Source organism: Stenella coeruleoalba (assembly GCF_951394435.1).
Source record: "Stenella coeruleoalba genome assembly, chromosome: 3".
Lineage (NCBI taxonomy): Eukaryota > Metazoa > Chordata > Mammalia > Artiodactyla > Delphinidae > Stenella > Stenella coeruleoalba.
This window is the reverse complement of record NC_137148.1, coordinates 157,129,649-157,142,158: the sequence shown is the minus strand read 5'-3', so window position 1 is coordinate 157,142,158 and position 12,510 is coordinate 157,129,649. Positions and strand designations below refer to the sequence as shown.

Below are 12,510 nucleotides of genomic sequence, written 5' to 3'. Positions count from 1 at the left end.
TTCCTCAGTTGTGTGCTTTATAATAAACCGATGGTAGTAAGTAAAGTGGTTTCCTGAGTTCTGTGAACCGTTCTAGCAAATTATTGAACTTGAGGAGCTGGTTGGTAAGAAGCACAGCTGACAACCTGGGAGTTGAGCTCGGCATTTGAAGGGGGGCCCATCTTATGAGACTGAGCTCTTACTCTGTGGGATGTATGCTAATTCCGGTGTGAAGAAACAAGTAGTTTACCAGGATTCAGGACTCTCGAATGCCACAACCAGTCCTTTTGTCCGCTGGGTTGGAGGGCAGTATAATACTTGGGGAAAGACGTATATTTTGCAGGCAGACAAGATTTTATATCTACCAATTTTATAGTTCGTGTGAAGTTTTCCAAAGATAATGCGTGATAAGTGACTAGCACAAGCCTGGCACACAGATTCACATATTAAGAGCTCAATATTTGTAGCCATCATGGTATTATTATTACTATTATTATATTAAAGCTACTTTTCAAAAATAAGTGAGATTAAGTGTGACACCACTCTCCAAAATAAAATAACATCTGCAAACAGACTTCGGCCCTGCTTTGCAGATGAGATGGCTGCATTCCAGAGGGTCAGTGACTTACCTAAGGCAGGTGGAGAGGAAGACAGGCCGGCAGGCAGGGGTTTACTCCTGGTCCAGTGACCAGCTCATTCATATCCTCTTTCTTGCCCCTGACCTATCTCTTCACTAGGGCTCTGGGAGGTCTTGCCCAAGGATCAGCTGAATTCCCAGGGGCTCACCATGGCCCAGGAAGCAGAGCTGAGAACCAGGCCAGGAGTAAATGTCCTACCCCCTCACTGCTCGCCACCAGCTGGACCTCTGGAGGACCCAGTTCACTGACAGGCTGGGGAGCAGCCCTGCCTGCTGTAGAGCCCCCTATCCCCTGGGCTTCCCTGCCCACAAACAGCCCCCTACAAGCCCAGGCTTCCTTCCACAAATCCACTCCTCCCACAATGCTGGGCCCACAGCGTGTCCTGGTTGCAGGCCCACTGCATCTCCCTCCAACCCCTAATATTCTCCCAGCAGGGCTCAAATGAGGCATCAGGCAGTGAGGGGCAGGATCTCCACACCACCCCGGGCAGAGGCAGGAACTGCATTTTCTACAAGGTCAGCATCCTATACCTCCTGGGGTGGAAGGGGCTGGAATGAGGGGAGGGGTAACAGCTTAATCTCTCAGGATTGGGTAGACAGGGCAGGTGTCCCGTGGTGCCACAGGAGGCTTAGGTGGCACCCAGTCACCCAGTTAAGGAGCCCAACCTCACAGGGAGAAACGGATGCTCTCTTCCATCTTCACTTCCTCTAACTACCTCAAGGAGAAACCTCGGATGGGTGTCGGTCTGTCTGTCCTCCTCTCTAACACACACTAATCTCCCATTTGAACATCGCGGGCTGTGGTGCAGATCCGGCAGAAGGCAGGACTGTCTAGCTGGATTTGAATAACATCGCTTTACATTTTACTTCTAGGTTACCTTTACAATAAAGCGAGGTTGCCTTTGTAAATAATTTTAAGTTTTAAAAAAAGTCAGTTGATTTACAGGAAAATACACAGCCTATACCATGTGGGTATGATGAAAAATTAAGAAAACTGGTACACAAATGACGAGTTTCTGGAAAGCTGCCTTAGCATGTAAACAGCCTTGCCAAGTCAGAACCACCCCCCTCCACCCGCCCTTTGCAGAGGAGAAAACTGAGGTTCAACAAAATCGATGGGAGGGTCACCTTTTCTCACCTGTAGACCCAGACAGCCTCCCTGTGACCATGTCACTCATCCCCAGCTCCACCAGGAAACCGTGGCAAGCACAGCTGCCCTGGCCCACCTGCACCCCTAGCCTCCCAGCCCCACCCCCAGTGCCCTGCCCCTGCCACCCCACCCCCACTCACAATGTTCATGAGGGTGAGCAGGTACTTCTGCACATGCTCCTTCCCGTGGAACTGGACCACAGAGTCATCCACCCCCAGCAGGACCTCGATGTTGTAGTCGTCGTCGGCAGCATGTCTGCGCACCCTCTGCCTGGAGCTGTTGACTCGCTCCTCCAGGATGCCCAGGGCACGGCTGAAGCTGTCCAGGCTACCCGGGAAGATCCCTGGAAGGAGAGAGGACAAAGCCTGTAGCAGCAGCCCAGGCTCACCAGGGACACCGCAGCAGGACAAACCCCCACTCAGATGCAACTCGGCACCTGCCAGGTGCCAGCTTGGCCATCAGCTTGTCATCATCACAGCACCCTAACCGAGGGCATTTCTGTCCCCATTTCAAAGGAGAGCAAACTGAGGTTCAGAGAGGGCAGCAGTGATGTACCAAGTCAGCTCAGACCCAGCAGCATGCAAATCCACAGCTCGGCCATCACAGAGGCCAGGTTTGGCACCCAGCAGTGAACAGAGAGGGTGGGAAGCTGAATGGGCAGGGTGGACTCTTTTCACCCATTCACACACTCGCACACTCCCCAAGGGCCACCCAGTGCCAAAGAGCTGGTCTCCCAGGCTGGTCTCCCCATTTATAACCGGGGAAACTGAGGCCCAGCCCAGGTGGTATGTGTTTCACAGTGTCTTTTCAGACAGCTCCTCTTCTGGAACTTTCTGCTCAGTCCCTGGTTGGAGCTGGGTCCCTCATCTCTGTGCCAGGCCCGCCCACTCAACTCCTGGGTTGGGGCCAGGCCATGGGTGACCCCGACCCCAGAACTGTGCCTGTCCCTGATGCCAAGTGCCAAAGAGATGAAAGGTTGCCTGACTGAATCATGCAGGAATCAGGATGAGCCCCTCTTATGACAACTCCCCCACAGTCTGCCTGGCACAGGCTCACTCCGTCCCCCACAGGCTAAACACCTGGCTCAGAGCGGGGCAGACCATCTGGGGCATGGGGCCTTAGGGGCCACAGCTGAGGGGGCCAGGGGCTGGATTGCATCAGGCCCAGGACCCCAGGATGTCATTGCACCATCTGCAGGGCTGCAGCATCTGTCTCAATCCCCTTCTACTTTCCCACTGGGCCTGGAGCCCACCATGGACCAATCCTGGCCCCTACCTCTCAGGATTGCAGCTGAGCTGGCCAGGCCGACCTTCAGCATTGCCGGCAGCCACAGACCACACTGTCCAATTAGTCCCAGTGCCAAAGCCTCTGGAAGCCCCTCACAACCCTGCGCTGGTCTATGTGTCCACGCCAGGTCCTTGACCCCAGGGTCCTGCCCCTCCTTGGCACTCCTGGTAGGGGGAGGAACAGGTGTGTCTCAGAGACTCTTGCCCTGGGAAGGACCTAGGACCTCAGGTTATCATGACATCACTAAAGAGTCTTCCAGAACAATTCTTCTCACTTGTCCCCTAAGCTCTTTTCCCCGGTCTCCTCTGGAGGCACAGTGAGGCAGCCAGGCCCTCCGAGTATGTCTCCTCATCCAGTGCTGACAACAGGCCTCTCTGATGTGCGTTATTGCCTCCATTTTACAGACCAGAAGACTGAGAGAGCTCCCCAGCCAGCCAGAAGCTCTCTTCTTTACACCTGCTGTCTGTTAGGTTTCAGGCACAAACCTGCAACCTGGCTATGGAAGGAAAAATGGGAGTGAAGGAGCAGCAGAGGGGGAAGGGCTGCACAGAAAAGAGGAATGGGCTAGTGCCAGGGCTGAGCATCTGCTGGCATTCCTTACCTCCTGGGGTCCTTGTGCCCCCGCCCCAGCCCTGTAGTCCCCCATGTCCACCCCGTATGCACAGGCACACACACACTCCACACACACGCACACACATGCACACGGCAGGCACTGCCCAGGACCACTCCAGGGAGAGCGCCAGTGCAGAGCTCATCCTTCTGCTGTGCTGTCTGGAGGTAATTCAGGGCCATCCTTGCTGCTCCCAGGGGAAACATCAGCTACTTAAACCTGACAGTGGGTTTGAGGAATTGCTACTCTATTTTTACACATTTATTTCTTTGCATTTTCAACAAGCAGGGACAGCTCACCTTCAGAACCACCTTGGGAAGCAGAAAGATGGTAATTTCCATAAAAAGCTCTTCCCAGGGAAGAGGCTGGATGTTACCCCCTGCCCCTGTCAAGCCAGGGGTCACTGACAGGTGGTCCCTGAGCAAAACCAGACCATGGGGGTGCCTGTTAGGGCCATGTGGTGTTTTTTAAATACCTTATTTGGTTGACAGTATTTCAAAATTTGGAGATTTCATGTTAAAACCTAGAATAGCCAGCTTATCTGAGAAATTAAGAAATGGAGTCACTGTAGAGGGGGAGGGGAGTTTACACTGAGCTGTGGAGTGACAGCCATGCCTGGAAACAGGACACAGGGGCCCGCTGCCTGGCCTGCCGCCCTTGCTGCCCACTTAACCTCTGAAGGCATCAGAGTGTGCCCCCAACCCTAACCCAAGAAGTCACCGTGCAGTGACTCCTCTTGACATTTTCTGGGGGAGGGAATGGGGCTGCCACCAGGCCAGGGCTGGCTAGGGTACATCTTGTAGCTGCTTCTGCTGAACAAGCTCAGTTTTTTGTGTTTTTTTTTTTTTTTTTTTTTTTTTTTTGCAGTACACGGGCCTCTCACTGCTGTGGCCTCTCCCGTTGCGGAGCACAGGCTCCAGATGCGCAGGCTCAGCGGCCATGGCTCACAGGCCCAGCCGCTCCGCGGCATGTGGGATCTTTCTGGACCGGGGCACGAACCCGTGTCCCCTGCATCGGCAGGCGGACTCTCAACCACTGTGCCACCAGGGAAGCCCGCAAGCTCAGTTTTTAACTAAATTGTATGTTACAAGCCCATTAAAAACAGCAATGTTTTCTAAGAATGCATTAGAAATGTTAATTTCACCACAAGCATAATTATTGTTATCATTATTATCTTGAGCATGATAATTTTAGAGGGTGGCTTGGACATTATGTTCTAGAACACCCCCCCAAGGCCCAGCCCCTATAGAGATGTGTCCAAATCCAAAGTAAAGTGCAGATGAAGGGAGGAAGACAGGGCTGCTCGGGGCACCTTGAAGGTGACAGCCCCACCCTACAGTCGGGTCCTTGGAAGCCCAAGCCCTGCTCAGGCCTGGCAGGACGTAGGGAACAGCTCCAAGGTCAGCAGGGTCTGCCAGGCACCCAGACCTGGGGCCACATGAGTGTTGATGGGACCCAGCAGCCAGGCTGTCGTTCCACCTTGTCATTCTTGGATGTCTCCTGACTCTCCCTACAATGGGCCCGATCCTAAAGGCTAGGCCACGCAGAGATCCCAACCACACTCTGGTTCTAGCGGGCCTATCCCTCAGGCTGAGTCCTGCTTGGGTTCTCAGCTGGCTGCCTAGTGATTCTCTGAAACCAATCCCAGCCTTCAGGGCCCGTCCACCTGCACTGGGCTGCCTCCTTGCTCTAAAGGCCTCAGTTCTTCTCGGTCCCTCAGACCTCTCTGTCACCCTCCCCTCCTCCCCCTGGAGCTCTTGCATGCTTGTAACTGACCCACTAACGAGCAGCTGGCACTGCCCATCTCCTGCTGAGGTGGGAGGACAATGCTGCCCTGGCTCCTGACTCAATCGCCCTCTGTGCACAGCCTCCCCACAAGGAGAAGCCGCTGGTCCCCCCTGGGTGGCTGATCCATGGTAGATGGGAGAAGACTGGACCCCGGTAGGCCGAGGCTTCCCTGAGCGGAGGTGTCTATGGCAGGACCCTATCTTCTCAATGGGTAACCGCAGGGATTTTAGTTCCTGGCATTCCCTGTGCTGGGGAGACCTTTCTGGACTGTTCATGTCTCAGGCAAACGATGACACAACAGGAAGCTTCCAAAAGCTGTCCCTCATTTTAGAGTCTCTACAGAGGGTCAGACAGAATTCCTCAAAGAGTCAATAACAGTCTGTGGAGAGGACGGAATAGGGGAAGCAGAACTGCATCCAGGGCATCCTGAAGTACCTGCCCTCCAGGGGAATAAGTGGGTCACAGCAGCCACAGCCCCTGAATCACATGCCCCTGCCAGAACCTGCTGCCCCCTGCTGCCCCTGCATCTGGGGGCAGGGTGGGGCATGTGCACAGCCCCTCACAGTAACAAACCTCCGCTATGTCCAGCAGCCATCTGATCCTCACAGCAAACGGGAGGCTCCGCACCATCCTCATTACTGTCCCCGTTTTAGCATCAAGGAACCCCAGGAAGATTAAGTGACTCAGACAATTCACACCACAGAGAAGGGGCTGGAACCCAGCCCTAGTCATGTCATCCAAAGTTGTTAATGTGCCCCAGAGGGACCTGTGTACTTCACCAGCACCAAGGGATGGTGTGGGAAAACTGAAGCTGATAGAAACAAGCATGTTTATTCCCGAGAAGAGAAACCCCAGGGACCTGAGTCTGTAAATGCCATGGGAGCATCATGCAGCAAGTGCTGGCTCTGTAGGTTCAAGGGTGCCTGGGTGTTTGCTGTCCCTGTGCAAATCCCACGCCCAGGCCTTTGCTGCACTGGCCTCTCCTAGGATGTCCTTTCTGCTGCTGCTCCTGCCCAAACTTAACCTTCCTATTGTTAGGGGAACCACTGACCAAAACTGCCCACCCTGGCCAGGTAACCATTTGCAAAAAATTCCTTTTTTTTTTTTTTTTTTTTGCAGTACGCAGGCCTCTCACTGCTTTGGCCTCTCCCGTTGCAGAGCACAGGCTCCGGACGCGCAGGCTCAGCGGCCATGGCTCACGGGCCCAGCCGCTCCGCGGCATGTGGGATCTTTCTGGACCGGGGCACGAACCCGTGTCCCCTGCATCGGCAGGCGGACTCTCAACCACTGCGCCACCAGGGAAGCCCTGCATGAGATGTTTTATGACAGGAGGTCCTGGTAAGGAACACAAAACTAACAGGCCACCACCAACTGGAAGAATTTGGGAAAGGTCAAAAGGAGATGCCAGTCCATATGTCCTCCCAACCTCTCAGATTCCTCCTCGCTGGAATCCATCCTGGCTGAGCGATGCATGGGCCACCAGGAAGGACCCTGAGTCAGAATGATTGGCCAGAGACAACCCAGAAACTAATTCCATCACCGTAAAACCTGAGACTGCGAGCCACATGGCAGAGCAGCTCTCCTGGGTTCCCTTACCCTGCTGCTCTCCACCGGGCTGCCCCTTCCCAATAGAGTCTCTTGCTTTGTCAGCATGTATGTCTCGTCGGACAATTCATTTCCGAGTGTTAGACAAGAGCCCACTCTCGGGCCCTGGAAGGGGTCCCCCTTCCTGCAACACTATCAGGTCCAGCAGAAGCCCCCCCAAAAGGTCTAGAGGGAAGGGGACCTGCAGCCCTTGGTGCCAGGGACCCACTGCCTCCTGCAGTGGACTCAGATGTGTTGGTCCCCCTCTGCCTCCCCGCTCAGGGCCAGCTGCACAGCGACAAGGGGAGGAGGGGCACGGAGCCTTGAGACGCCACTGCTCAGTGATGGGAAAGATTGCTGTCCCCTCTTCATGGAATGATCTTCCCCTCATTCCTCACTGGGCTTCCTCCCTTTCATCCTCCAAGTGTCAGCTGAAATGTCCCCTCCTCAGGGCAACTTGCCTTATTTCATTCTAAATTAAAATAGGCTCTCCCTTCCCCCAGTGTCTTCCTTCATGGAACACACCACCATTTGCAGTTCGAATGTCATCTGTGAATTTACTTGGGCATTATCTGTCTTCTCCACTTGAGTGGAAGGCCGCTCAGAAGACAGGGGCCCAGGGTCTTGTATGCCTCAGTGCCTCACAGATAATCGCAGGGCTGTGAGGGGTAGGAGCCAGTGCAGAGATACGATGGGAGGGAGCACAGGGCCAGCAGTGGGGAGGCGGAGGGTGCCCTTGGGAGCTGGGAGCTGGACTGGAAGGAGAGGCAGGTACAGCAGGGCCAGGAAGCCCAGGCTGGGGGCGGCAGAGGGGGGTGGGCAGCAGGAGCAAAAGTCAGGTGGCTGGCAAAGGAGCAGGAGCTGGCACAAAATCCTGCTGTAAGTTACTTATACAAGGTGTAACTACAACAAAATTACCCAGGAGGAGTTCAGACAAACGGGGTGAAGAGAGAGTTACCATGTAATTGCCAACAAAAAGAAACCAGGCGTAACTACATTCATGAGATAAAATATAATCCAAGGCATTAAGGGTACAAACTGATAAACAATTCATTGAGAAGATATAAAAGATATGAACTTTTTTCACCTAACAGAGCTTCAACCTGATACAGAGAGAAATAGGCAAAGCCACAGTGCTATGTGCTTTTTAATACATCTAGTCCAGAAAGAAACAGATGAATTAGATAAAACATTCGGCAGGATTTGCATTACTGTAGAAGATTTGAATTACTAAAGCAACCTAATGTTTAAGCCCAACAACCATAAAATGTGTCCTGTTCAAGCACGTGCAGAACAAGTTCCAAATCTGACTGTATGTTAGGACAAAAAGGAACTCAAAAATCACGTCCACAGCTGCTACCATAGAGCAAAATCAGAGAAAACAAGGAGGACCCTCAAACCCTAAACACCAGAAATTAAAAGCACAGTTCTAATAAGCCTAGACTAAATAGAGAATATACACACTAACTGTTGGCTCAAGTAGAAAACCTGAATAAACCTTAGAAGAAATGGAAAAAAGCAGTCAAAGAAAAGCCCAGAATGTTTTATAGAAGAGTTTTACCAAACGTACAAGAAATAGTTAATTCTCATCTTACATAGAATCAGTATGCAAAGATCAATACCTTTCTTGTACATAACAGTGACCAGCTAGGAAAGAGAATGGGAAAAGAGGATTATTGACTATAGGAACAAACCCTACAAAATATCTAGGTATAAACAAAAATAAGGAATGTATGAAGACTACACAGAGAGTAATAAAATATAGTCAAAGCTCTCCCTCAAAACAAAAGAAGACCTCAGTAACTGGAGACACAATGACACTATCCTGGATTGCAGGTTGATTCTCCTCCAAATTAATCTATAAATTTAACACAGTCTCCCCATCAAAAAACTGTTAAAATCCAACAGAATAATTCCGAAGTTCAACTGGAAGACTACATATGAGAGAATAGCTAGAAAAAATATTAAAAAGGAATAATAACAAGGAGGTATTTACCTTTCAAAATTTCAGAAGACACTACAAAATAACATTAATTAGATCACAGTGGTACAAGTGTCATGAAAAGATGGATTTTGGAACTGAATACAATGCCTAAACACAAATCCAAGCATAGGAGGGACCTTGAGTAAAAATGGTGCATTGAACACATACATCTAATTTTGCTCCTCCCTGGAACCCCATTACAACTTTAGAAAAGGTATGATTTTTTTTTTTAATCACAAGCCTACACGGACAGGGGGAGAAGGAGAGGAAGAAAATAACAAAACTGTTGTAAGCTGGAAAGCAGGTGTCCATGTGGCGATGGACTTAGTATATCTGAGAAGCTGGCCAAGACTCTTCCAGTCTGTACTGCAGAATCCTCCAAAGGCACCAAGTACCTCTGGAAATGGGATGATGGGTGGATTGAAATAAGGACTAGCTGATGGCCAATGCCAAATCCCCTCCCCACACCCTGTGTCCCAGTAACAGCCCAATAAGTAACACTGCATTGGTCTGGAAGCTCATTCTCTCTCAAAAAGGTGGAAAAGAAGGTTTCTGGGCTGCAGGCACCAGGTGTAGTTGAGAGCACAGGTACCATGCTAAGAACAGGAAAAGGAAATGAATGCTGAGACACTAGCCCACAATCCACTCCCAGAACGTTGGTAGTCAAGCCTTTACCCCTCAGGCAGGAAGTTGGAAGGAGGCTTCTCTAGGGAATCTGACCAAAGAACAAAAGGCAATATTACTGTCCATGGTTCCCTCAACTACCTGCATCAAGCTCCCAGTCACCTCTTTTGTTGCCCAACTTTACACAGGAGCAGCCAGCCAAGGATCTCCAGCTCTCTGGGATTAGTCCCAGACTCAACAGTTGGAGACCAAGATACAACACAACAATCAAAATGAGGAAAATGGAGGAAAAAAAGACTACCTAGGAAGGTGGGGAAACCTATCATTAGTGACCCCTGAGAGGTAGAAGGAAATATCGCATTCACTAAACAAGAACAAAATGAGAACAATCAAAAGGGTTCTTTGAAATTAAAAACATTTCAGCAGAAATAAAAAAACTTAATGAAAGGATTAGGAAGACAAAGTTGAAAAATCTCCCAGAAAGTAAAACAGTAAGACCAAGAGACTTGAACCATCAGGAAAAAAGATAAGAAAATTGGAGCACCAGACCAGAGGTGTATCATCCATATACTAGAAGCTCCAAAAAGAAAGGAGAGGGACTTCCCTGGTGATGCAGCCGTTAAGAATCCACCTGCCAATGCAGGGGACACGAGTTCAAGCCCTGGTCCGGGAAGATCCTACGTGCCATGGAACAACTAAGCCCATGCGCCACAACTACCTAGCCTGCGGTCTACAGCCCATGTGCCACAACTACTGAAGCCCCCGCGCCTAGAACCCATGCTCCACAACAAGAGAAGCCACCACAATGAGAAGTCCACGCACCGCAACGAAGAGTAGCCCCCACTCGCTGCAACTAGAAAAAGCCTGCGCACAGCAACAAAGACCCAATGCAGCCAAAAATAAATAAATAAATAAATAATTTTTTTTAAGAAAAGGAGAAAACAGAAAGGAAAGAATTAACGAAATTACTCAAGAAAATTTCCTACAACTAAAATGTGCTCCCAGACTGAAAGAGCCCAGTTAGCACCCAACTCAGCAGATGAAAACAGACCAGCACCATGGCACATCATCATGAAATTTCAGAACACAAGGAAGTTTCTACAAACTTTCACAGAGAATAAGAGGGGGCCGGGGGAAGCAGTTACAGAAGAGGTCACAAAGGATTGGAAGCAGAATGGCTGTAGACTTCCCCAAACCAGCATTAGAAGCAGGAAAACAATAGAGCAAAGCCTTCAAAATTTCTATACCCAGACAAGTTCTCAACAAGTATGAAAGATATCTCCAGACAAGTAAGTTGTCTAAAGTTTTATCTGTCCAGCACCCCTTTGAAGGTACTGAAGGATGTGCTCCTTCAAAACAAAAGAGGTAACCAAGAAAGTGGAAGACTAGAGATAAAGGAAACCCAACACGAGAGATGAGGAGGGAATCCCCTGGAGGATGGTGAAAAGTGATCCCAAGGTGGCAGCTCTGCAGCAGCTGTGGAGGGCAACTGAGCCTCACTGCAGCAGTGTGACCCAGCATATGGACTGTCATCACCAAGACCCCCTTCCATCAGGCCGTCTTCTTAACCCGAGGACAGAAAGCCCAGGAGAACTTGGCCCAGATTCTCATCAGTACTTGGCTTGTCTTGACCATGTGCTGATGAGGGTCTCTCCCCTCAGGCTCTGCTGAAAACACGCATATCACTCACAGAAGTTTCCAGCTTTTCCCTGAGAGCGGGAGGTAGACCACAGTGGGCTCAGATATAGAAAAGACAGAGCAGCCCACTCTCACTGACCGGACGTCTGCTGCATGTCCAGCACCTGGTCTACACCTCGGTCTTGCCAGGCACCCGACTGTGGAGAGCCCACTGTTTCCCAAGACTCACTCATGACCTTGCTCATGAGTTCCCCAGAAAGGGCCTTGTCACCTCCCAGAGAAGCGGAAGTCAGACCATGACCCAAGACTGCTCCACTCACCTCCTCCTGGAGCCTCTGCCCAGCGGAGACAGTGCTGCCCACTCCTTGCATGAATGGTGTGTGCTTGCCCTTTGTTTTAATATTAATCACCTTTGGGAGGGCGGAGTCAAGATAGCAGACAAGATAGCGGAATTCGTGTCTCCGCACAACTAGGGCACCTACCAGGCACCAGTGGGGGACCATGGACACCTAAGGGGGTGGGAGGAACCCCCAGTGACCGGGTAGGACGTGGGCCGTGGTGGTTAGTGAGGGAGGAGAAGTGGAGTCGGGATGGGACTGGCACCCCTGAGGGGTGGCTGGGGGGAGGGGAAGGGATCCCACGCCTGAAGGGGGAAATTGGGGGAACACTGGGAGGGCAGAGGATCAAAAGGGAGCGTGGCCAGATTTCCCCTGCCCACTTGGGCCCCTGGGAGCCTGCTGAGATCCAGGGCCTGATCCAGGCCCACCTAGGTCCCGTCCAGCCATGCGGGTCCTGAAGGAGTGGGAGGGAGGGAAAGGGGAGCAGAAGTAAAGGCCGGACCTACAGGACTGGCACCCCTGAGGGACGGCTGGGGGAGGGAAGGAGTTCCTATACCCAGCGGGACCCACCCATGGTTAGGGGTCCAGCAGGGATGAGGGAGACCCTGGGGGAGACCATGTGGGGGGGCGGAGGAACAGAAGGGCACACGGCCAGCACTTTTCCTGCCCACTTAGGGGGAGCCTCCTGGGCTCCAGGGCCTAAACCTCTGCCCTCAGAGCCTCCCCCCTGCCATGCAGAGTCCAAGCCCCGCCCCTACACCCCCACCCAGGGCCCTACCTCTACACTCGGAGACCCCCTCCAACACGCTGGGCCTAAACCCCACCCACACACCCTCACTCAGGGCCTTACCTCCAAACTCCAGAACTCCACACTCAAGAGGCCCTCCTTTG

General features: G+C 51.7%; 1 protein-coding gene across 1 annotated transcript in view; it reads right to left on the bottom strand.

Annotated features, from left to right (window-relative positions):
- ADAMTS2 (ADAM metallopeptidase with thrombospondin type 1 motif 2) overlaps positions 1-12,510 on the bottom strand; it is a 247,436-nt gene that overhangs the window by 92,365 nt on the left and 142,561 nt on the right. The window contains exon 4 of the mRNA XM_079916090.1: positions 1,907-2,109. Within this exon, the coding sequence (XP_079772216.1) occupies positions 1,907-2,109 (203 nt within the window). The remainder of the gene's footprint in view (positions 1-1,906; positions 2,110-12,510) is intronic.